The sequence below is a fragment of the Aedes albopictus genome, chromosome 1 (assembly GCF_035046485.1).
Source record: "Aedes albopictus strain Foshan chromosome 1, AalbF5, whole genome shotgun sequence".
NCBI classification, from domain to species: Eukaryota; Metazoa; Arthropoda; class Insecta; order Diptera; family Culicidae; genus Aedes; species Aedes albopictus.
In genome coordinates, this window is record NC_085136.1 from 64,490,299 (window position 1) to 64,517,497 (window position 27,199).

A 27,199-nucleotide genomic window follows, 5' to 3' on the forward strand; every position below is an offset into this window, starting at 1 on the left:
CCGATTGCATTGCATTTTGCTGTTTAATTCCATGGGCTGTTGCATTTCATGTTACTTTTTCATTTTCTTGGTATGGGGCTGTTCATAAACCACGTAGACCAAATTTCAGCCATCTCAGACCCCTCCTCCCCCCTCGTAGACTTTTGTCCATACAAAAATTTTGGAATTTGTATGGAGCGTAAACTTTTGCCAGAACCAACACCCCCCCCCCCCCTTCCCCCAAAAAGTCCACGTGGTTTATGAACGGCCCCTATGGTATATGATCTACTGTTTGTTTTTGTTGTTCTGATGTTCGTTCTGTAAGTTACATTGCTTGTGTTACTTAGACTTCTGATACTTGATCACCTCTTGATTTTATCTATTCTGAATTCTTTTTTTTATTTTCCATCTCATTTAACTTTTTCTTTGTTTCTATCTCTTTCTTCTAGTTCGTATTTATTTTTTCTCTTCATTGTTTCTTATCTCTTTTTCCTCATTTCACTGCTATTCACATATTTTATTCCTTCTGTTTTATCTATTTTCTTTATTTGTTTATATTTTTATCTTATCTGTTCGTTCTACCTCTTTTGTATATTCTGTCTTTTTCATATCCTCTATTTCTTCTATCGTCCTTATATCGCTCAACCTCTTCTCTTTTTTCCAATCTATTCTATATGTTCTCGCTTCTATTTTCAATCTTTTCAGAGTTGTTAAAGCTAGCAAATTCAAACAACAGCTTTTCGCAGAAGATTGAATTACTTCAACCTATTTCACATGTCGAGTTCCATCTCCTTCCCCAGGGTGACACATCTCATTAAACGTTATTATTTTTACTAAACACGTACACCGCTTAATCGGTAAATTCAATATTTTGCTTCCATCACCTGACTACGGCTTCCAGCCCGATGAGCTCAACTGCCACCGCCCGACCGTACCAACCTGCAGGCCATAAACCATTCTGGAGCGAGTGTGTCGTCCTTGGCTTGCTCCAAAAACGCGGTGTTCACTGAAAGAGGGTTGAAAACGTGATTCCCCGAGGCACATTCACTACACCAAGCGAAAACATATGTGTGCCGCAAACTACCCACCCTTCTCACCATGGAAGCAAGGGATGAAATGACGCGGTGATGATGATTCCTGAAATCCGGCAGGCAAAATTGTATCATATCCATTTTCAGTTTTTAATGACGCACTCTCGGCGCGGCGATGGGAAGCTCAACCCCCTTACTCTGTTTTTCGTCGATCCTGGAGCCGATTCCGCGGCGTTTGTGAAAACAAAGTAGGCCTCGCCACACAGAGTGTGAGCACAATCAGGTAACACACATGGCTTGCTCCGAGCAGCGTGATTTCGCGGTATTCGCGTTCGGTAAATTTCCCCAGAGTACAGCGCGAGCCGCGGCAGCGCCGCGACCGTTCATAAACTGTCATACTTTTGTTAATAAATTTTCAATTTTATAATTAAACCTAGATTAAATGCAACAGATAAAAACGATAATGTTCGGTCCGAAAAATTAATTGCACATTAATTACCCCTCTCGCTCGCTCGTTCGCTCGCACGCACTCCTGAGAGCACTTCTCGTGAACTTTTCCTCGCGGCCTACTGCCTACTACTGCTGCTGGGATTCGGTAAATCGGGTCGCTTTTCCTCCAGGGGGCACTAAATTCTACGGCATGGTGAGGGCGGGGCGTCGTGGGGAAATTCGCGCTTTTTGCATAAGCTGGTGCCTCAGCAGCGGCGACCGGAGATGAATCTTCTCCAATGTGGTGTAACAAAATTGGAGCAATTTGTTCTGGGATTATAATGGAAGTTTGCGTACTACGGATCTATTCAAGGGGTGGTCACTCTACACAGTTTAGTGCGCTTCTGATGTGCTGCCTATGTGCCGACTGTGCCCAAACTGTGCCTGACATAGTAGCCAGCGCATGTTTGTGAAAAGTCTGGAATGTTTATCAATCTGGTATATTTGACAGATAAAGCACTTATGCAGATAAATTTGTTCATAATTTAATTTAATTTAGTTAACCCAATATTTCCATTGCAGCATTTTGTACAATTATTCTGCCATTGCTTGAGCTTGAACGATCTAGGTGTGTGAACTTGTGTAACATACTGCACGAACGGCAGCAGGATACTTGCAAGAGAATGGCAACGGTACAAACATAGGACCATGAATAATCCACTCGTACATACCCAAACGCCCAAACGATTTCTTTCGCTGATTTCCGGATGTGCCGGAAGAACACATAAAAAGTCTGAAGTGAAATGTTTTGATAATAAAATGTGTATTTAATGACCTATAATGAATATGTATTTCAAGATTTTTGTGTTCTGAGAAATATATTTTTGGTTGCTCTATGCATATTAATGCATGTGTATACAAAAGAGAAGTTTGTGTATACAATATTGAAGAATCGTTTGTATCAATACGTTTGTAAATTATGCACAACCTCAAGTGCAAGCTAAATTAAAAGTTTCTTGAAACTTTCGAGAAACGGGTAAAGATAGTAATTTTAAAACCTTAACCCTCGAGCAGTCGCGTCTTCGGCCACCTTCAGCGACACCGCGCACACACTGTGTATCACAAGCGAGCTTTTTTCATGGTGCGTGTACTCAGTACGCGACGCGACCGCTCCCGGGTTAATAATGACTCTTCATTTCAAATGGACTCATTCACGGTGTTTTCAAAATTAAAAAATTCACTGGATGTTCATCGGTTTTCACCAGATGCGCGCAGTGATAGCAAACGCGGCTCGCAGTTACCGTTTCACATTTTGCAGTTCGTTGAATAGTGACGTTATCGTGGATAAATTCAAAGGGGATATGACGGCTTCTATTTCCACCATATGTATTTTTATTTTATTTTTCTATTTTTATACTATTTTTTATTCTACAGGTACTGAAATTATTTTTATGTTTATAACTATTGAGCTTATTGTTAGTTCAGCTTATTCAAATGCTGAATCGCATCGGCCGATAGTATAAAACTCTTGGAGTTTGATTTCGGTTGCTCAACGTGCGACAACTATTAATTGACGACAGCATTCTTGTGTTTTTTGTTCTTCAGATCTCGCTTCAGATGCAGTGTATGATCCTGAAGCTCATGAAAAATTTCCCAAAACAAAGATGTCCCTCTGTTCTCCGTCCGCAGGGTTAAATATTAAATAGTTTTTAAAAGGACATGATTTCGTTTATATCTACCAGAGGAGTGCCACCTGCGATTTAATAATTGGTAATTGTTAAAAATCACAGAAATAAAAATGAAAATAAAAGTCATCTGAGGCTGTCTCCTTCTTCAATCCCGGAGCAATTTGGCGCTATCTTGTTAATCCTTTTTTCGGTAAGCCGTGCAAGTGATTGGTTGCATAAATTTTTAATCCTTAAAATATGTTTTAGGTGCTTGCTTATGGTTCCATACGCAGCTTCTAGTTTGCTCCGAAAGTATGTCTGAAAAATATAATGATCTTTACAAAGTATCTTAAAAAAACAAAGTCCATGGCTTGGTCCACGGTACATGGATGGTTCTCCTAAGGGTCTAATGACACTCGGGATCATCAAGTATCGAACTTTCACTACCTTCTGAAATGACTTACCAGATCTATGGTTGTCTCTATACCGATTCCAAAAACATACGTCCAATACAGATCATAAAATACGCGGCAGAGCGCGACGCGAATATCCCGTTTGCATTTGCGGTAACTGTTTTGACTAAACGGCTGTCAGCTTCGTTTTTAATCAAAGAAGGTTTGTTTTTCCAACGGTGCCTATGATTGTGATATATTGTGCCAAAGATGTGCCCAGTATGTGTTTGGCACACTGTGTAGAGTGACCACCCCTTGGATCTATTCTAATTTGGCAAACGAGCTGGACAAACAGGGACAGGGGGTTCAGTTCAGCTGACTCGTACCTACGGCTACGACATACGAGTGATATGGTGGAAGTGCTGCAAAAAAGGGGTTCGACTGTTTACGGAAAATTTATTCGCGGGATAACGTTAGAATTTTAATTACTGTGTGTGCCTTTGATCATTCATCGGTCGTGGAATTCAAGACATAGCCGGATGTGAGTTTTTTGAAGCAATAATTGGTACCATTATGCTTAACGAGTTTGATTTGGTGGATGAACGGAATAGATAGCATCCGATTAGTGACGGCCTGTTCTCAGTTACACTAACTCATGCCAAATTCGGCCTTGACTGCTGTATTTTTCAGCTTTCAACGGTGACCAGGGCAGCCTCGTAGTTCATCCTTTGTCTTTCTATGGCTTTTTTGCCTGGTCGGTTTAGTCAATGCATTAAATTGTTGTACGCCAGCGAAACTTGGTATGTGTCAGTGGAGAACACTGAACGGCTGCCGGTTTTCATCAATTGCTGTCTGCGGTATATTATTCGTGCATTGTGGCCTCTCAATTGGATCTCCAACGTGGAGCTACATCGTCGATGTCATCAAAAGCCGATAGCGACAGAAGTTCGGGAGCGAACTTGGAGGTGGGTCAGCCACACTCTACGCAGGGGCGGACACGAAATCTAGCAAACAAGCTTTAGATTGGAACCCAGCAGAATAACGCAGCAGAGGCAGACTCAGAGCTCCAGAGACTCATGCCGGCGCAGCCTCAAAAACGAAATCAAGCAAATCGACAGAAATTTGAAGTGGCTGCGATCAAGGCTATGGCGGGTAATCGCCTAGGATGGAAATCTTTCAATTCGGCACTCTGCACCACCGTGGGTGTTAAGGGCTGAAAGTAAGTAAGTATTGGATAACTAACTACCAATCTAGTAACATCTTCTAAGTCCGGCATGCCTCACAAAGAAGTTCTCAGAAGTTTTACGGGAGCCTAAATGGAGGAGATTGAAGGACATTTCCAGAGAGTTTCAAAGAGATTCAGGGCGCTACAGACATTCACCTGAGAACCCGGTGAAATCCCCATTGAGCCCCTGATATCTCCAGAAATGCTCTAAAACGCTTCTTTAATGGTTACTAAGCCCTTTCAAATCCCCCTGAAGCCTTCTGAAGCTCCTTGAAACACCCCCCTCCTCCCTGACACACCAAAATCTTCCGAGCCAACCTGAATCTCTCAGACACTCTCTGAAATACATCTGAACTCCGACTGATTCCTCTGAGATCAACTGAAACCCATTGAAACATCCCTCAAACCCTCTGAAGATCCCGTGAACGCCGGTGAAGCGAGCCTGAAATTTCCTTAAGGCCGCATGAGACCCTGAAACTCTCCTGAAACTCCGCTGACACTTCTTGATGTCCCTTGTGACTCCTTAAAACACCTCTGAAAAGCCCCTGAAACACCTTTGAGATCCCCTTAGATCACAGCCTGAGACCCATTCTAAAAACTTTCAAAAACGACCTTAAAATCCTCTGGGACCACCTGAAACACTCTTGAGACCCCATGAAACTCCCCTGATACGTGTTGAAACTCCTTAAGAGGGGTGAAGATCAGGGGCCTCTGAAAACCCTGACATCCCTTGAAGCACCTCTGAAATTCTTCTAAGATCCCCTAAAACATTTTGCAAACGTACCTAAACCACTTGGGACTAAGTAATAGAAAATCGAGTTAAGTACTGTTTCCAACTAAGTGCTTGGGACTCCCTGAAACCGTCGATCCGTCGATCCGTCAAGCGTCGCACGAATCAGTCTAATCAGTTTCACCGAACTAGCTGAGTATCTCGGGACTCTCTGAGATCACCTCAAACGCCCCTGAAAACCATGAAAGAGCCATAAAACCTTCTAAAGCCCCTATAACCCCTTGGGACTCCCTGAGATTCTTCCGAGACCCCTTGAGACTCATTAAACACCCTTGAAACACCCCTCAAACCCCCTAAGATTCTTTAAAACACCCTTGAAACTTCTCTGAGCCCTTCTGAGACCCCTAAGACGCTATTGACACTTCTGAAACACCCAAAAGTTTCAATAATTCAACAATTATTCTTCAAATTACAAGTAATGGGTCTCTCTTCACGACATTATATTTTTTGACTGTGCTATTTCCTATTCATTTAGATTCGATCATTACTTACTTGATACTTGATGGGCTACAACTCGTAGCGGTGAGTCTACGCCGAATGAAGTATCCGCCTCCACTGGCCTCGGTCCTGGGCCAATCGCTTCCAGTCGCCCTGAACGTTTAGAGTCCTTAGGTCCTCCTCAACTGCAAAAAGCCAACGTGTGCGCGGTCTCCCACGAAGCCAACGACCCCTTCCTGGTTCTCTGCTGAATATAATTTTAGCTTGTCGTTCCTCCGGCATACGAGCTACGTGTCCAGCCCACCGCAGCCTGCCGTGTTGTATTCGCTTCACTATATCCATCTCTTTATATACCTGGTACAATTCGTAGTTCATGCGACGCCGCCAGATGCCGTCCTCCAGTTTACCGCCGAGTATTGTTCGCAGCACTTTACGTTCGAAGGCTCCAAAGGCTCTCCGATCAACTTCTTTTAACGTCCAAGTTTCATGGCCGTATAAAGCGACCGGGAGAATCAGAGACTTGTAGAACGCTAGTTTAGTCTTCGTTTGCAGCCTACGGGACCTCAGCTGGTTTCGCAGACCGAAAAAGGCCCGATTTGCAGCCGCAATCCGTTTTTTCACCTCGCGGGTAACATCATTATCGCACGTCACTAGAGTACCAAGCTAAACAAATTCATCCACAATTTCAAATTTTTCCCCACCTAGCACCACTTCGTCACCACTACCACGGCGACGTTGAACACCAGCAATCATGTACTTAGTCTTTGGTTGATCGTAAGTCCAACCCTCGCAGTCTCCCTCTTAAAAGGTACGAACGCCTCTTCCACGGCACGACGGTCGATTCCGATGATGTCGATATCGTCCGCGAAGCCCAGGAGCATATGCGACTTCGTGACAATGGTTCCGCTTCTGTGCACACCAGCTCTCCTTATCGCTCCTTCCAGTGCTATGTTGAACAGTAAGTTTGAAAGAGCATCGCCCTGCTTCAGTCCGTCAAAGGTTACGAACGATGACGAAATTTCATCCGCAACCCGTACACTTGATTTCGATCCGCCAAGCGTCGCACGAATCAGTCTAATCAGCTTCGCCGGAAAACCATGTTCGATCATAATCTGCCATAACTCGTTTCTCTTCACTGAATCGTACGCCGCCTTGAAATCAATAAACAGATAATGGGTCTGCAAGTTGTACTCCCGAAATTTATCGAGAATTTGCCGCAGGGTGAACATCTGGTCCGTCGTTGATCGGCCCTCACGAAATCCTGCCTGATATTCGCCGACGAAGGACTCCTCAATCGGCCTCAGCCTGTGGAACAAAACTCCGGACAAAATTTTGTACGCTGAATTGAGGAGTGTTATTCCTCTGTAATTCGCGCACTCCAGTCGATGCACTTTCTTGAAAAGAGGGCAAATGAGACCATCCAACCAACTAGCAGGCAGTTCTTCCTCCTCCCATATCTTCACTATAATACGGTGTAAGAGTTGATACAGCTGCTCACTACTGTGCTTGAGAAGCTCGGCCGGGAGATCGTCCTTCCCAGCAGCCTTGTTGTTCTTCAGTCTCCTAATGGCAGTCTTGACCTCGTCTAGCGTTGGAGGTTCCACAGCTTGTCCGTCGTCGTCGATTCGAATTCTGTCCGTCGCTCTTTCACTCCCACCGTTCAACAATACCTCGAAGTGCTCTCTCCACCTGGCAGCCACCATTGTCTTGGCTGTCAGCAAGTTTCCATTACGATCGTTACACATGACGGAAGAAGGTGCTGTTTTTCTCCGCACGCCATTGAGAGTTTCGTAAAATCTCCGCATATCATTCTGTTGCATACTCTCTTGCGCCTGAGCAATCACATTTTCCTCGTGCTCTTTTTTCTTTTTGCGGTGGATTCGTTTTTCGGCTGCTCTTGCTTCCCTATATCGCTCCCTGCTCTGCCGGGTCCCCGACACCAACATCCGGCTTCTGGCAACATTCTTCTCGTCCGTTACTCTCTGGCACTCCTCGTCGAACCACCCGTTTCTAGGTCGTCTTCGAGCAGTACCTATCACCTCCCGCGCTGCTGTACTCATCGCTCCGTGGATAGACTCCCACAGAGTGTTGAGATTATCGCTCTCGTTGATCTCACTTATCCGCTCGTCCAGCTTCTGGTGATAGTCAGCTACCGTACCGTCTGCTGAAAACCGCTGGATATTGAAACGCATCGATCGCCGGTTCCTAGAGTCCGACACGGTTGATAACCGAGCTCGAATCTTACTAACTACGAGATAGTGATCCGAGTCGATGTTGAACAAGCAATCTTAAATCATGAGGAAAAAAAAATCTAAAAATGTTAGGGATGGTAATCTTCATGAATGAATAATTATCTGGACATGTTTACTGAAACTTTTGAAAAAAATCGTCGCTTTTTCAGTATTTTCGCCCCCTTCGACCCGATTTCTGCCCACTCTGGGAACCACTGGTTTGTACCTCTCTCTCATTTGACGTGTTACTGATAACCAATATAAAAAAACGCATAACACAAAATTCTGGCTTCACGGCCCCCAGGGGGCCGTGGACTTCTGGTTGGGAACCCGTAAGATATAAGCTTAAATTTTAAGATGTCTGAACTCCAAAGATGGCAACCAGAATATCCACGACGGCAGTCCAAAATTCAAGATGGCGGCACAAAATTAAAGATGGCAGCTGTTTAATGGTATTTTGGGCCCTAAAACCTTGCAATTAAGTATATTTGGTAAGGGGAAGAAGTCTGGACTCCAGAAATGGCGACCAGATTATCCAAGATGGTGGCTCAAAATTCAAGATGGTGGCTCTATTTAAATCAAGGTGGTGGTTGTTAAAGGGCATTTTAGGCTCTAAAACTCTGTAATATGGGTATGTTTGGTATGGGAAAGATGTCTAGAGTCCAAAAATATCGACCAAAATATCCAGGATGGCGGTCTTAAATTTAAGATGGTGGATGTTTAATGGAGACTCTAGGCTCTAAAACCATTCAATATGGCTCCATCTCGATATATGGAGACAGAATCTAGAACAAAAACGAACGAAATCGCTTCAAGATATGGAGATATGGAGATTAGGAAATATTTAAAAGTTATGAAACAAGTAGGATACAAATGAAAAAGTACAGAATAGAAATGTAACATCAAAAATAGTTAGAGTAGTAGATAGAAGTAAAAACAGGAGGAGATATACAAGGGGATAAAAACAGAAGGCAGAAAATAGGAAAAAGAACAAAAAACTTGGGCCGAAGGTAAAAGATAGAATATTGGAGATTTATGAAATAGATTAAAAATAAAATATAAAATGATGAAAGAGAGAACAGAAATTAAAGACTCGAAAGGAAGTATTAGGTGAAGTACTACATTAAAAATAGTGAACTGGATTTTTGTATGGTGAGATGATAAATGCTCCGTTTCTGCAATGAAATGGTGCAACAACGTGGGTATTGTGTTTTTTGCCTAATTCGAAGCTGTTTGAGCAAAATTCTTGGTCACTGTATTGATGTATTTTCCGTTTTTTACATCTACAACACTAACTCAAAATTTTGCTCAAACAAACGAATTAGAAAAGAAACCGTGGGTATCATTTGCACCATTTCAAAAATCCAGATCACTACTTTCAGTCTAGTACTTTACCTATTGCTTCCTTTTTAACATTTTATCGAATACGCGAAAACGAATGTTATAGATAGCAGGACTAACAGGAGTAACAAATAAATTAAGGTCTGATATTACTTACTTTGTTACTAGCAGTTTCACCGAACGTAGTCATGTGCAAAAACCGGTAAAGAAAATCGTGGCTTGGATGATTCTAAAAAAGCAATCAATCTTAGCTAGATGCATTTTTTAAACAAAAATCACTTCTACGAACAAAAAAATATCATCGTAAATCAAGATCCTAGCATCCCACTAATTAGATGCCATCGGAAGCCGTAGCAAAAATCCTTCGTCCCGGAGTGGTCCATAACTCACAATCAACCCTCTTGGCTGCACACCCCCTCAACACCCCCGGTGTTGTTTGGGTTGACCCGACCGATGCTAACGGAGGAAAACTCTAAGGTGATTTAACCCTTTTTCTTGTGCACTGTCGTCATGCATCTTACCTACTACCGATGGAACCAATCTTCCACCAACCCAATACCACCTTTCTGTTGGGCTATCCGGCCGTGAGGCCGCTGGTGAGATTAATTTTATGGGCATGGCAATTCATTTGCATTAAAATTGCTTGTTGTTACTTCATTAAATGACCTGACGGGGACCATCATCCACGGGGAATAGGAATTCTTGCTTGCATGACGAAAGGGGTTGATATTTTTTTCAGTCTTCAAACCGAGAGGATGTCCCAGCGGCGTGATTTCCGGAGAATGTTTTTAAGAATTTTTAATTAATGACGGTGCAGTTTCTTTCCTTTTGGGAGAGATTTTTTGTTCTATTAATTAGAATGGACGTAGTGGTAGAAGGCGATATTGATCATTATTATTTCAACCAATAGGGTATCGCGACACTGGGCGGTGGCTTCTATATTCGTCTGTTTTCCACTATAACTCAGTCAATTTTGGAACACTTGACTTGAAATGTTCTACACGGGTAGATACTATACATATCTCACCACATTCCAAAAGTTGTGTCAATTGGTTCAAATTTGACTGAGTTATAGTGGAAAACAGACGAATATAGAAGCCACCGCCCAAGTGGCGCGATTCCCTACGTTTCAAATCGCTTTACAGACTGAAAGCTGAAAAATTACCTGTGAATTCGAAACAGTCTATAGCATCTACGTACTGAATAGAAAACGTTACAGAGTTATGTTCGTCTAGCTTTGAAAATAAATAGCTTTCCTAATTCCTAATTCATTTCCAGCTCAAATCATGTTCCGTAGATAACGCACAAAGGCTATTCAAACATGCAGTGAACAACTTTTTAACCGTAAATCTTCATCCGCATTTCATACACAGTTGCATAGAATCTGTGCATATCGTTCTAATCCATGTTTTTTTCAACCGTTTCAGCTACTACACTCTACCTGTTGGTTTTGGTGGTTTATTGCAAACTGAACTCCCTAGAAGCTCATCCGAATGGTAGGTGTATTTCACATAACGTGTAGCGTGTGTGCATTTCTAAGATTCGTTTCACATCTCTTATCACCAGCAAAAACACATCCATTCAGCTGACCACTACGTATAGTCATGCTTCCCCGTCGCAAACGTTCCATCTAATTTATTTTCACGTTTGAATACCTAAATCGATTACCATTAATTATGAACCATCCCCCTTCCTCCTTAACTGCGGAACGCCGGAAAAACGCTTTTCCACACGTGTTCCGAGTCCCAACACTTCAGTCCATGTGTACTGAAACCGACCACGATATGTAGGTAAGGTATAAGCCGATACGCCGCCGCCACCGCTACCGAAACCGAGTTGACCGAAATTAATTGCCCTGGTGCTAACTCAATTTACCTGTCTGGTCATCGAATTTATCTCTCCCCTGTGGCTTTTCCGGTTTTCCGACCGGTATGTGTTTGGTGTTGGATAGCGATTTGGATACCTTCACCGGAAGAAGAGAGGAACGGGCAGCTTAGTTAATGGTTACGATCAAAGTAATCGCTTAAGTTTGCTACTCGTACGGAAGATTCGATATTCTCAAGGATGACTCGATGATGAATCCTTCGATTTCTCATAAAGAAAATGCCTGGAACAAGCTAGACTAGCCAAATGCCACTAATTGCAACACGTGCGCCTACTTTGATACTGTATAACATTCAGGCGTCGCGGCAGCGATCCGTTCGGAAGCATGCATTGCATACATGTAGGCGCGAGGCTACAAAATTGGCTCAGAGACCCGTGTATTTTTCATCAACATGTTGCACATTAATCAAATTTAAATTAGTACCCTCTCGTTTGGCTGGCTGACTATATGGCGAGCGGCTGCCAAACGTGGATAAAGCACGGCGCACGCCAGCTGGCTGCTGGTGGTGCATTATGTTGTTGACTCATATTTATGCGAAACACCACGCGGTTGCCGGTCGGCCTACTGTGAGTACATAATTTGTGAACACTTCGGCGCACGCAGCCAGCCATCCGATCCTCCATAGCTGCTGTGATTCAATGTTGCAAAATGTGTGTGTATAACTCATTCACCATCCCTAGCGTTATGAAAGTGGGGATGAACAGGGTGCTAATTTTTTACATATTCCCAGAAAGTATTAATTTAAAGCGACGTGTTCATGTTTACCAGTGGTTCCCAATGGCGTTTCGAGCAAAAGGAGAATATGTACCGTGAGTATCACTATGACGGGGGTTTTCGAAAGGATTTCAGAGAGTTCCAGAGGATTTTTACGGGTTACGTTTTCGGGGGTTTACGAGGTTCTCACGTGCGTTTAATGGCGTCCAAGTGGGGGTTTCGAAGCCATTTCAGGAAGTCTCAGAGTGCTTTAGGCTAGTTTCAGAGGCGTTGCGAAGGTGTTTTTGGGGGTTTCGGAGGGTCTCAGGTGCATTACATAGGGTCCGCGGGGATTTTAGGGCAATTCCGGATGCATTTCAGGAAGCTTAAGAGCATTTTCGGATGAATTTTGAGGCATTTTCGAGGGTTACGGGGGGTCGTAGGTGCATTACATGCGGTCCGAGGGGGTTTCAGGGGGGTTTCAGAGGCATTTCAGGAAGTTTCAGAGCTTTTTCGGTAGAATTCAGAGGCGTTACGGAGGAGTTTCCGGGATTCGGAGTGTCTCAGGTGCGTTACATGGGGTCCGAGGGAATTTTAGGGGATCTTTGAGGCATTTCAGGAAATTTTAGAGCATTTTCGGCAGGATTTTGGAGGCATTTCAAGCAGGATTCAGCGTTACGCAGGCGTTTTTGGGAGTTTCGGAGAGTCTAAGATGCGTTACATTGGGTCCGAGGGGGTTTTAGGAGGATTTAGGAGGCATTACGGAGGCATTTCGGGGGGTTTCGGAGGGTCGCAGGTGCGCTACATGGGCTTCAAGTGGGTTTCAGGGGGATTTCGGAGGCGTTTCAAGAAGATTCAGAGGATTTACACATACCTCATCACAATATCTTTTGAAAAACCCCAGAAATGCTCTTTGATTTAAGTGCATTCCTGAAACCCCCTTATACGACCCTAACCTGAAATTCTTCGAAACGCCCCTGGAACCTCCGTAATCCTTTTGAAATGCTCATAATGCTGATAATCAATTTGGAATGACTGTGAAATCCTTCTGGACGCCTCTAATTGGCTCCAGAAATCCACTGAAATGCACCTGAAAACCCCTTGAAACGTCCCTGAAATGCCATTAAACGCCCGTAAAACTTCTAGTAATACCCGTAAAATGTTTCTGAAACCCCTGAAACCCTCTGAAATTACTCTGAAATGCCTTGAATCGCCTCTCAAACCCCTTATAACGATCTATAAAGGCTACTGAGACTCTTTGAGTTGCCTTCAAAGCCCCTTGAATCGTCGCTGAACCCCCCCCCCTCCTCCTCAATACTATAGAAATGCCCCAGAATGCCCCATATTCCCATTAAAACGCCAATAAAACCTGACAGAATGTCTTTAAAAGGCTTCTGAAATCCCTGAAACAACCCCCTGAAACGCCCCTGAAGCCCCTAGGAACCCCCTTTTCCCTTTTTGGGCTCTCTGGACACTTCCTGGAAACCCCCTTAGCCCCACCTTAAATGCCCAGAAGCAAGACCTGTTCTCGCGAACTAGATTCCCTCGTTGAAGCTCAAACTTAATTTATGCACAAATTTCCCTCTATTAACAATGCCTGTTTATTTTATGCATATTTTGCATGCCATGTGCATAAAATAAGGTTAGTGTAATCCCTAGAAGAAGCTCAAAATGAGCCTCTGAGAGAATCCTGAGGAAATTCTCAAATCATATCGAAAGGAATGCCAGCAGAAACCTGAAAATGATTCCCGAGAGGAAAAAAATCCCAAAACAATTCTTGGAGAAATCATTAGAAGAATTTCAAACACACTCATGGTGTGTCTATTTCATAGAGGTTGTCTCGATATGAGGGTTGACCGATTGTAACATTTCATACACACTCAACAGAATGATCTCGGGAGGAATCCCTGAAGGTGAAGATGTAACGAAACCACTTCTCAAAGTTTCAAGACCTGAAGAACAAAATGATGGTTTGCTCTGAAAAGTTGACCGGATGTTTACACGCTGCTGGTCAACGCAAATTGTTGTTCGGTTCTTCAGATATGTACTGATGAAAATTCGAGGTATGGATTGCCATATCTTCACATAAAAAGTCCCGAGCAAAATCCCTGAAAGATTTCTGGGAAGAATTTATGAAGAAATCACGGAAGAAATCTCTGAAGTAATCCCTAAATGAATACTGGGAGGAATACCTGAAAGAATGCTGAATAAATGGAGGAATCCCAGAAGGGATATTTAAAAGAATCCCGGGAAAAATCCTTGAAAGAATCCTCTAGAATCTTTGGAGGAATTCCTAAAGGAATCCTCAGAAGAAATAATGAAAGAATTCCGTAAGGACTGAATGATGAATCCTGGCAGAATCTTCTGAAGGAATTCCGGAAGGATTCCATGAAAGAAACACGAGGGGTATCCATGAAAATATACCTAAAAATCTGGGAATCATCCTTGAAAGAATCTGAAAAATATCCTTTGTAATATCCTGGAGAAATCTCTGGAAGAATTCCGGAAGAGATCTCAAAAAAATTTTACGGAAACCCTTAAAGTAACCCCTGGAGGAATTCGAAGCAAAAGTAATGTAGGAATCCCGGGAGGAATTCATGGTGAATACTGGAAGAGATTCTTGAAGAAACCTCGAGAGGATTTCCAGAAAAAATCTCGGAAGGAAAATTGAAAGAAGACTCTGGAGAAATTCCTGAAATAATCTCAGATGCAATTATAAAAATAACCTGGGGAGAAATCCCGAAATATTTGGATAAATTGCTGACGGAAAACCGGGGCGAATTAATGAAGGAATCACGGGAGAGATCCCTGAAAGAATATGGGAAAAATCCCAATAAGAAACCCTAAATGAATTTCGCGAGAAATATCTGAAATAATTCCAGAAGATATCCCGGGAGAAATCCACAAAGAAATCTCAGAATCAATTCCGAAAGAAATCCTTGAATGTATCTCGGTAGGAATGTCTGAAGGAAAACTGGGAAAATCAATGAAGGAATCCCGGGATGGATTCTTAAATAAATCGTAAAAGAAACACCTAAAGAAAGCTCGAATGAAATCCCCGAAGAAATCCTGGGAGGAACAAGTGGAAGGATTCCACAAGAAATTGCTAACGGAATCCTAGAAAGAATCCCTGGAAGAATCTTTGACTGAAAAATCCTGGAATAATCCCTGAAGGAATTTTGAGAAAAATCTCTAAGAAAACCCTGAGAAGGATCAATTAATGAATCCATGAAACAATTCCGATAGAAATCACAAAAGGTAAAGGAAGTTTTATCTGTCGTATTTTTATAAATATTTGTTTAATCCAGGTATGCAGACGTAAAAATCGATAGAAAAAGAGTAGTCCTGCAAAACGGCGAAGAAAAAGTGGTACTTTGTTGAAAAGCACAAGATTTCTGGGTGGTCAAAGTGGGACCAGCGCAATTGTGCTGGTTCGACCCCAAGGCATAGATATACTCAAAAGAACCTAAGTAACATTGTTTAGTTAATTAGACTAGAAGAGGTGTTTAGAACCACCATGAAATCAACTTAAAAGGTATTTGGTTTTGTGACGGTTTTCAAAACCTCTATAAGTGTAATTGGTTTTAAAAATGTTAATTGGGAAGAGTCCATAGAGATTACTGAATTGTTGGTATGAATAAAACAGTTTTGGAGTATGTAGTGTTTTCCTCTTTCTAACATAAGCTTTTACTACATGTTTGTAGTAAGAACAAACTGTCAAAACATATATTTTTTCACGTTATGCTGCAGGTTCTTACTGGTAGCTTGTGGTTCCGTGAAGACGTGAAAAATTCATCTGAATGATCATTCGCGAAGCAACTTAAATCAAGGGCAACTGGATAATCGTGGAACACGAGGAGGGCTCCTAGAGGCCTAGCAGATACATATTTCCGACAAGCCGACGACTCCGATAAGCGGCTGCAAATTTCACGTGGACGTGGATGAACCTGGAAGTTAAAATCCATGTAAGAATTCCGCTACAAGGATTTTTCCAGGAATTCCGTCAGAGTTTCTTCCTGTTGTACCTATTCGGGAAAAAATTAGAAAGGAATACCAAGAAAAATGGCGTGAAAAATACGGAAGGAATTTTGTGAGAAATTCCAGGAGGTATTTCTGAAACCTCCTGGAATTTCTCACAAAATTCCTCCTGGAATTTCTCACAAAATTCCTTCCGTAATTTTCACGCCATTTTTCTTGGTATTCCTTTCTAAATTTTTCCCGAATAGGTACACTTCCGGATTGCTTCCACCATTTTTTCCAGGATTCCTGAATTTCGACTGATTTCTCCTGGAGTTTTTCACGGGGATGCTACCGAATTTCTTGCCGGTATTGCACCCAGAGCCCATCGTGGGATATTTTCTGGAGTTCCTCCTGCGTTTTGCTCAATGAAATTTTCGTAGGATTTCTCCCAGAATTTATCTCGAGATTCCTCTGAGAGATTTTACGCGATTCCTTCCGGGGTTCCTCATGTCATTTCTCCAGGAGATCTTCCCAGAAGTTCTCTCAGAGTTGCTACTGGAGTTATTCCTGGGATTTTACAAGAGTTTTACCAAGGATTTCTTAAGAAGTTTTTCACAAATTTTCTGCTGGGTGTTCCTCCCGAGATTTCTTCCAAAGTTTTTCCTGTAATATTTTCAAGAAATTACTGTGAGCTTTCTTCTTAAGTTCTTTTCTGGTTTGCTATAGAAATTTCAGCTAGAGTATTTCTTAAAAATTGTCGCTGGGTACATTTTGAAGTTTAACGTGAGATTTCCTTAGGAGTTTCTCCTGGAATTTCTCTCAGAAGATTCCTTCCGATGGTTTTTCTTTCTTTCTTTCTCTTAAGATTTTTTTCCGGAGTGCCTTCTGGGATTTTTACAGGAGCTATTGCTGATATTTCGTATTGATTTCTTCCCGTGATTTCTTTCAGAGCCAGGCTCTTCCTCGTAGTTGTACCGGATTTCATGTAGTGACCCACATGAGAATATTTTTTTTACAGATTTTCTCTGCATTAAAGCCTGTATCCGCAATAATCGGGACACAGAAATACAGCTGTAACTCTGCAAAAGTTACTTTGAATTTGCTCTTATTTGACCTAATATCATCTTAAGATGTGTTTATTTTACCTACAAAATTTCATTTGAATCGATGCAGTACTTTTTGTTGTAGCAATGAATGAGTAGAATGAGCGCCATTGATTTTGTACAGCCCCTACTTTTGCTTATCAGCGCTGTAACTTTTAAATTTGGCAAAGGAAACGTCTGAAATTTTGAACACAAACCTTTCAATCTACATTTGTTGCACTGGCAAAATTTCAAAAAAATCGATGCACTATCGATAATTTTATAGTCGAAACATGTATTGGGACTGAACGTGATTTTAGCCCCTCAGACAGCAATTGGTCAGCACCCTTTATTGTTTCGATTGTACTATTGAAAGAACTATATCAATAATCATCAAATTTTGCAGGAATAATACATATACACATAATCAACTGCCCCCTGTGAAAATTTCATGAAAATCGGCAGATAAATTCAAAAGTTATGAATAGGCAAACATCGCACATAAAAAACACGAAATATTTTCACTAACACTCACCGCTATCAACACCAGTAGCTTTCAAACCAATCGATCAAAGTTGATGAAATTTCGCAAGAAAGTGTCTCTATAAGTATCATAACTGCTAAAGAAATTTCATAATGATCATCACAGAGCTTTGAACTGTAACGTAAATGAAATATCTATTATGCGAATGAAAATTGGTCATGATTGTACAAAATGCTTAAAACCAAGTCTGTTTGTTGTTCATCCACAGTTAAAAGTAATGCGTAAATTTTTATGAAACTTAGCACAAATAATAAACATACACCGAAGAATTCTTAGTCAATTACCGGCCAAATTTACCGATTCATTACAGAGCTATAGCCATACTTCTGTGTCCCGATTATTGCGGATACAGGCTTTATTCCTCCCGGGAATCTTTATCGGTAAGTTTCCCAAGATTTTGGATACTCCCTTAGGGATTTCTTTAATAGGTACTCCCAGAGTTCTTGCAAGGATTTTTCTACGGGTTTTCCTCAGAATATCTTCTAACTTTCTAAATTCCTTATAAGAAATTCGCAGGAATCCAAGTGAAATCTTGAGAGAAACTCTGCAAATTCTTATTGAAGAAATCTCGACTCAGCCGGGGCCCGTGGCGTAGTTGGTCACACGTCCGCTTCATATGCGGATGGTCATGGGTTGGATTCCCAGCCCCGGCACTCGCAATTTTTCGTCAGCTGCTCTTCCTCCGAGAGTGGTTGACACTGACCCTCTTCTGAGCCCCGTGGCTCAAACGAACCCGGATACCTGGACATCGGCGAACTGCTACTCATAATGGACTCCCAATCGGACTGGAAAAGAACAACGGCCATCCATCATCATCCTTGTGCTCATCATTCTACCATGTATTAAGAAGAAAAGTGAAAGCAGCAGAAAGGCAACCAGTTCGATAAAGTAGAGTAGAATCTAGGCGCTGTACAAAATGTTAGTGCAGCTGTCAATTGAAATTGCTCACGTAGTGCCCCAGTGGACAATAGAGCTGTAAATTAGGTTAAGTGATTAAGAATAAAAAAGAAGTTTCGGGAATTCCTGCAGGAGAATCTCGGGAGTTCCTCCAAGAGATTCTCGTAAATTCCTCCAGAAGTTGCACGGGAATTACACTAGGAGTTCCTTGGAAATTCCTCCCGGAGCTAATTCTTCCAGTAGTTCCACGAGAATTCCTCCAGGACATCCTCGAGAACTCCGTCGGATGATCATCGAAAAATCCTCCAGGAGTTTGTCGGAAATTCCCTCAGGAGATCCGTGGAGGAAATTGACAAGAATCCTCAACAATTTCTCCAGGAGTTCCTTTAGAATTCATACAAGGATCCGCAGGAATTTCTTCAAGAGATCCTCCGGAATTTCTACAGGAGATCCACGGTAAATTGCTTCCGGGAGTTCTTCGAGAATTCTTGCAGCAGTTCCTCGGGAATTTTTCTAGAAGTTCATCGAGAATGCCTTCAGGAATTCCTTAAAAAGTTTCTCCGGAAACTGGAGTTCCTTGGGCCTCTTGGGATTCCTCGGGAATATTCTGAGGAGTTACATGCTTCTCGGGACTCCCTCCAAGGATTCCACGTGCAGTTCTTCATAGTTTCTCGAGGTTCTTTTCCGGCAGTTTCTAGGGAATTCCTCTTGGTTTCCAGAAAATCTACTCCAGGATCCAGATGAATTTTTGATTAACTCCTGAAACATTTCCCATCTTCTGGAAGAATTCCCGAAAAAAATGCTAGAGGGATTCTCGATGAACTTCTGGAGGAATTTCCAAGGAGCTTCTAGAGAAATTAAAAAAAAAACTCCCTTGAGAATTATTATTAAATTCTTGGAAGAATTTCCAAAACTTCTAGAGGTATTCCCCTAGATGCATACCCGAGAATCTCTTGAAGAATTTCCGAGCAATTGAACGAGAAATTCCCGAGGAACTCCCGGAGAAATTCCCTTGGAACTCCAGAATGAATTCCCGAGGAACTCCTGAAGGAATTCCCGAGTAATTGTTAGTTGAATTCCCAAGAAACACCTGATAAAATTCCTAAGAAACGTCTGGGAAAATTTCTGAGGAATTCTTGGAGGATTAACTGAGGAACCCTTAAAGGAATTCCCGAGGAACTTGTAGAAGAATTCTTAAGGAGCTCCAGAGGAATTAACAAGGAACTCCTTGAAGAAATTCTCGAGGAATTCTTAAAGGTATTCCCTAGAAACTTCCGGAGGAATTCCCGAGGAACTCCTGGAAGAATTTCGGAGGAACTGCTACAGTAATTACCGAGGAACTTCTAAAATAATTCTCGGGGAACACCTAAAGTAATTCCCAAGCAACTCCCGAAGAAATTCCCTTGGAACTCCAGGATGAATTCCCGAGGAAGTCCTGGAGGAATTTCCGAGACAGGATTTCTCGAGGAACTCATGGAAGAGTTCCCGAACAACTCCTGGAGGAAATCCCGAGGAATTCCTAAAGGAATTCTCGAGGAACACCTTATTCCCGAAGAACTGCAGGATGAACTCCAGGATGAACTCCCGTTGAACTCCTGTAGGAATTTCCGAGGCTCTCCTGAAAAAAAAAATCAGCAATCTCCTGGAGGATTTAACTGAAAGAATTCCTGAGGTACTCCAGGTGATGTATCCGAGGAGCACCCGGAAGGTATTTCTGATAGAATCCTGAAGAAAGTCCGATGGAATTTCCAGAGAGATTCTCGAGTGACTACTGGAGAAATCTCAATAGGCTTGGACAAATCTTCGGATAAATCTGCGGAAAATTCAGGATGAAGCTCTGTTTAAAATTCAAACAAAGTTCTGGGCAGAATTTCCAAAAAAAACCTTGGTAATATTCAAGAAGCAACCTCTGTTTTTGGAGATTTTTGAAAAAAATAGAGAATACCCAGTTGAATTCCCAGTTCCCAAAATTTGAAAATTTTATTTTCTATAAACTATTGCTAATGAAAAATTAATTCAATAGTTCAACATTTTCCTAAAATTTCTATGAAGTGGTGGGCATCTAATTTGATTCGTATTTTAACTAAAAACTGCTTCAAAATTTCTGCCAATATAAAGACTGAAAAATTAGGAATTTGTAAGTTTAAGGATTTAAAAGTTTGAAATTTATCTTCAAAAACTGAAACGCATTTCGTCTGAAATTGTTCCAAGATTTTAATTAATGGTTTTGATTAACAACATAAATAAACATTATTTTTCAGCTTCCAAAAGCCTTCACAAAATTTGAAATGTCTTCCATATGTCTTCACAAAAATAAATGTCTTCTATTTGAAGTCATGTCTTCACATCTGGCATGCCTGGTTGGGGGCGAAATCGTGCACAAAAACAGGATGAAGAATGATTAGAAAAATGGACAATCTAGGCTCTGACTAAACAAAAGTGTAGTTTGTGGTAGGCAGAACAATTTATAAAAGTGATTGTTACTGGTTGAAAAACCAGTTTGTGTGCTAATTAGGTGTAATTGCGTTGAAATAAGCGCTATTTGAGGTAAGGGCAACTTGGAATGAATAAATATGTGAAACTAAGAGTGTTCAATTTAGGCAGATTAGGATACGGTAAAAGCACCCAACCGTGAACCGCCATACCTGTTGAGGAAGAAGGATAATCGCAAAAGAAACTATAAAATGTAAGTTAATAATAGAAAATGCTAAAAAGAATGATTATTAAAATGTAAATGTGTTTATGTCCATATTCGAATAATAAACAGTTTAAAGTTGTTGCAAATGTATAAATTGGGTTCTTTAGTGAATAAAACATTGCTATTTTCAATAAACTAATCGAAAGAGCTAATTTGTCTGAGTATAACGTGATTTTATTGCATTACAATTCTTTCGTTTTGATGGTTAAATAAACAAAACAATTTTGATTTCCGTGGATAGAATGACAGTTCATTCGATAGATTGACAGTTCGCCCCGAACAAAAAAAAATCCCCATACACATTTTAAATGCATTTTAAAAATAGTTTCCGGGCACTGAAAATTATGAAATTCTGGATATCGACTAATTTGAGGCCGGAGATTCCGATTATGAAACAATCTGGAAACTCTTAAAAAACTCAATTGACTGCTGTGAGAATTCAAAAAGGAACAGTCTTGAAAATTTTACCAAACCCAAAGTGCAAAGTCCTTATAATGCGAGGAATGCACTTCAAACGGAATCGCTCAAGTAATTCTCGTTCTGTGCATTATTTTACCGTGACCGGAATGGTCAAGAAATTTAACACAGCAAGCCCCATTTGATTTGACGTTTCGTTTCAGCTCCGTACTAGGATCCGGTGTGATGATTTCACTTATTTCCACCTTCCTTAATTTCTTTTTTTACTTTACCAATTCAACTTTTATTTCTTTATATAATTCAACAAAATTTCTCCGAGCTACTGCACTCAAACCGCCGATCTATCCTGATTCTCACTCCACACTAATCCTTCTCCTCTGTTAGCCTCGATCTACCCAGGGGTTCTCACTACCACGACGCGAGGTCCACTACAACGGCCCCCCTCAGCAAACACAGTGACGATCGCGATCCGATTTGGTTTGCTCATCCTGTTCTCCCATTTGACCACGGAATGGCTTGAGTAAGCTGATATGGAAAAATCCTCGTTCCTTTGCATTCTTCGGGTTCTTCAGCATAAACACATCCGGACGTAGAACTTTAGTGACCACAAACGGTCCCTCGTAGACGAAAAAAAACTTTCGGGTTACTGCATCGATTGCTGAGGATGATGGGTTCGCTTTCACCAACACATAGTCTCCTGGATTAAAAAAAACTCTTTGTCGCCTGGCATCCTTATTACGTTTCTCGGCCGCCAGCGTCAAGTGTGTATGAACTTGCCCCCAATCAACCTCTACGGGTCCGTCCGAAGGTTGGCGTAGAAAATCCTGCACTGCATCTCGTGGTCTCCGTCCTAGTTGAATCTCGATTGGTGCGAGTCCGGTGGACTCATGAACCGCCCCGTTGATCCATTCTGCAAATTTCGGCAGCATTGTTGACCAAGCTTTATGATTATGCTGGCAATAAGTTCGGCAAAGTCGGGAGAGCTCTCGCATGGTCCTTTCTACTGGATTAGCCTGCGGATGTCTTATCGATGTGTGTATGAGGCGTATGCCCAACTTCTCCATTGATTGTAGCCAGTGACTGGACGTAAATTGGCTACCTTGGTCACATAATACAGCCGATGGTATTCCGTACGTATTGAAATGGGTTTCCATTCGACGGTACAAAACTTTCGCAGTTGGTGTTTTAATAGCATATAAAGTGACAAACTTCGAAAATACGTCGATAATCACTAGTACATGACGAACTCCAGCTACCGTCGTGCGGGGTTACTTTTTACACTTTTTCATGGTTTTTCAACTTTATGACATTATAACTCCCAGAGTAGTGAATGGATTTCTACAATTTTTACACAAAATAATTGTGAGTATGTATGTAGGATGTATGCAAAATTTGAACTAAATCCATCAATAAACAAAAAAGTTGTTCATACACCAATCGGACACATCTCATATAGAACCGGATGGGGGCTACTTTGGACATTTGTATCTATAACAAAATTGCATTTCAAATTCCAGGTTTATTAGGAACACTACTTTGTACCAATACAGTAGTATACTATATCAGACATGATTTCAATATATTTATGCGTTTGAAGATGGTTCTGTGCTACCTTTGGTATTATGAACAGCGTGATATTGCTATATAAATAGCCTGAAAAAAGGGACCATCAATCCTTTATTTGGGTGAAATGGTCATTTATAATGTATAATGATACAAATTTTAGATTGTATATGCTACGTTGATATATTTTGAATGAATTGATCAACCCTTTAAAATTTATGAACTGTAGAAACAATGCTTACAGACCAAATGTTCTGATACGATATGTATATTTTATTGATTTATTCGATGTCTTTTCGCGTCCTGACGAGCAATAAACGGTCTGTTTGAAAAATAATTTCAACCAAATGGAGGGAAAACTATTGCTTCATAATAGTTCCAAAGACATCAAACAGATTTGAACCATATTTCGAATTCAAAAAATCCATATTCTAAAGTGTCCAAAGTAGCCCCGCATTTCAAAAGTAGCCCCGCACGACGGTACTCCGGGTGGAAGTGGTCCGAATAGGTCGATAGATAACATTTCATTGACTGCATTGGGCAGAATGCTTCTTGTCGTCCCCGAAAGAGTCATATTAGCTGGCTTAGCCAACTGACAGACAACGCAATGACGGACATAATCCTTGGTTTGCTTCCTCATTCCCTTCCAGAATACGGAACGTTTCATTCGACTGTAAGTTTTGTTCGCTCCGAAATGTCCCAGGTGATCGTGGAAATATTTCAGTACCGCTTCTGTAGCTGCTGCGGGTATTAAAAGCCTCCAACCGTTCACGTGCTTGACGAATAGTAGTCTTTTTTCTCGGCGGTAGGTACACATCCGTCCATCGCGTAGGTCTCCTTCCTCCATATCCCTGAACTGCTGCAACAAAATGTCCGCCTCCTGCGCATTGCCCAACTGCTTCAATACGGATCTGAGTTGCTGTTCTTCCGATGTGAGCTTCGCTAACGTAAGGAGTGTGCTTCTGTCCCCGAACTCCAATTGACCTTCTGGGTGGCGAGAAAGCACGTCGGCCCAAGTGTTATCATTACCTTTGCAATGCACGATTTCAAAATCAAACTGTTGCAAAAACAAAATCCATCTAGTGAGCCTGGCATTTAACAGACGACACTTTTTCAAGAAGATCAGGGCTCGATGTTCTGTGATGATCACGAACCGATTTCCCAACAAATATTGACGCCATTTGGTGACCGCCCACACTATGGCCAAAGCTTCAATTTCCGTAGCCGTGTAGTTGATCTCCGCAGGTCTTAGAATCCGGCTAGCGTAACTGACTACCCGAATTTGATTGCTTTCATCATGTTGAAACAGAACCGCTCCGACGCCGGAATAGGAACTGTCCGTTTGCAAATTGAACGGAGAGCGGATACTTCAGCATTGTGTGTTCCAGGAAAAGTTTCTTCAATGTTTCGAATGCAGCAGTTTGTCCTTCTTCCCATTTCCAGCTGACATCTTTTTTTATAAGATCATAAAGTGGCTTAGCGGTTGAAGCGAAACTGGGTACAAAGCGAGAAACATAACTGACCAAGCCCAAAAAACTTTTCAGGTCCCGTTCGTCCTTCGGTCGAGGGAAGTTCGTTATTGCTGATACTTTGTTAGGGTCGACGGTTACTCCATCCTGCCCTACAATATGGCCAAGGAAAGTGACTTCGGACTTTGCAAATATTGATTTGGTTGCGCTGATGGTCATTTTTGCTTCTCTCAACCTAGTCAGAACCTTTCTCAAATGCTGCAAATGTTCTAGAAAGGTGGCTGAACTTATCAAGATATCGTCCAAGTATTTTTCAATGAACTCTAGAACTTCTGGTCCAAGTACTACATCCATGGCACGGCTGAAACTAGCCGCTGATGTACAAAGTCCGAAGGGTAGGACGTTGTAAACATAAGTACGGGAATCGAACATGAAACCAGTATACTGGCGATGATCTGGTTTAATGGGAATTTGCCAATATGAAGCGGTAAGATCGATTGTCGAAAAATAACGAGCCCCTTCGAACTTTTGCAGAATCCGTTGAACTTCCGGGGGCTTCTCGTTATCCTTAACCAACACCCTATTGAGGCGGCGCGCATCAAGACAGGTTCGTACTTCTCCATTCTTTTTCGGGGTGCCCACCAGGGGATTCACATACTGTGTAGGGGCTCGGGATATAATGCCCCAGTCCTCCATCTGTCGAATCTGTGCCGCCACTTTATCCATGTAGTAGTATGGAATAGGGTACTGCTTCATGGAGCATCATCAGTTAAAAAAATCCCATGTTCGTATAGAGATGTACGCCCAGGTATATCCGAGAATACATCTTGGAATTCAGCGAGCAATGCCATCAGGCTTTCCTTTTCTGCTTCGGTCAAGTAGTCATACTGCATGCGATTTTGGTCCTGCTCGTGGACCGCTTTCAACTCTCCAACCTGTGCTTCACTCTCCATCCCTTGCTTCTGTCCGGAAAATTTCACTAAGATCTCCTCGTTTTCCGAACGTAACAGAATATCCTTAGTCTGATGGCGAATATGGGCTCCCGTTTCGTGTAAGAACATTTCTCCCAAAATAAGGTCACAATATAGATCCTTTACTATGACTAGTACCAGGTCGAACGACAGCGTTTGTATTTGCACGGTGACATAGATCTGCGCTGAGATTTTGCTACTTTTCTTTCCAACTGCTCCCCGAACCGATGTTTTCGTAACGGGGAATTCTTCCACCTCTACCCCTGCCGCGATGAGTTGGTCGAAAAGATGCTGCGAGATACAGTTGATTTCACTACCCGTATCGATAAGGCCCAAAACAGTCACGTTTCCAATCTGGACTTCTACCTTCGGCGATGGTCGGTAAGGGATTTCTTTCATCTCTCCATCTCGTTCGTCATCCGCTAGTAACTCATCTGATCCTACAAAAACGCTCGCCGCTGTACGAAAGTTTGCCCCTTCATCTCGAACTACCTCTTCTTCTCCGAAGTCTACTATGGCGGTTCGCACTTCCCGGGTATTCTGTCTTCCGTTATTGCTGTTAGATGCTGCACTGTTGTATCGCGGTGAGTTCGACTGTTCATCTGATCGGTTCCGCCAAGTGTTCTGTAAAGGTCGATTCTGCATCACACTCCTGCCTCCACTGTACTGATCTTCAGTTTGCAAAAGCGAATGGGCACTTGCAATACAATCCTCACAAGTATGCAGCAGATAAGATACATTGCGAGGGAAGTGTTTACTTAGCTGTATCACTAAATCCCGTTCCGGAGGTGCCTGATCCAGATACCTTGCTTTTGTCACCAACGTTAGGAAGTATTCCGTCATCTTCAGACCAGATCGAAAATCATATGCTCCATGCATGAGTTCATCCCGAACAAGTCGTTGGGCGCGTTGTCCCCAGTACTGCTCTCTGAAGTATTGTTGAAATTTTCCGTAGTCTGCCAACAGGTATCCGAATCCCCGTGACCAGGTTCTTGCTTCACCTTCCAAGCACGACAACGCCATTTGTAGTCGTTCCGCAGCTTGTAATCCGAGATTATCACAGTAGATGTGGAGTTCTTGCAGAAATTCAACTGGATGACACTCATCGAAATTTCCGTTGAATTTTGGTTTTAGCAGACTATTTACCGCCATATTTCGGCTGATTGCTGGTACCGAAGACCCAACTGATCCGTAGCCTACACTGTTCCAGCCCGGCAATCCTGACCCCGTCGGAATACCGGTGTTTCCCGGCCAAGCCGAAGTGTTACATCCCATAGGTATTCTCGCAGGTCCCAGGTTTTCTGCCATCATTCCTGGCGCCATGGTTGCCGGGAGTCCCCCTGCCAGGAATCTGCTGAGCTGAACGTTTTGGATGTCCGACAGCCGCCGACCCAGTGACTGTACTGCCGTTGCTAGTTGTTGAATCGATTGCAATACTGCAGGATCCGTCTGTACTGGGGTGTTTTCATTGTGTACACCTCCGCTTTCTCCGACATT

The 27,199-nt window shown here is 42.1% G+C and overlaps 1 protein-coding gene across 1 annotated transcript in view; it reads left to right on the forward strand.

Moving 5' to 3' along the window:
- LOC134288501 (uncharacterized protein K02A2.6-like) overlaps positions 1-21,913 on the forward strand; it is a 35,635-nt gene extending 13,722 nt beyond the window's left edge. Inside the window, exons 3-4 of the mRNA XM_062853547.1 lie at positions 10,951-11,019; positions 21,903-21,913. Of these exons, the coding sequence (XP_062709531.1) occupies positions 10,951-11,019; positions 21,903-21,913 (80 nt within the window). The remainder of the gene's footprint in view (positions 1-10,950; positions 11,020-21,902) is intronic.
- Positions 21,914-27,199: the final 5,286 nt, after the last annotated feature.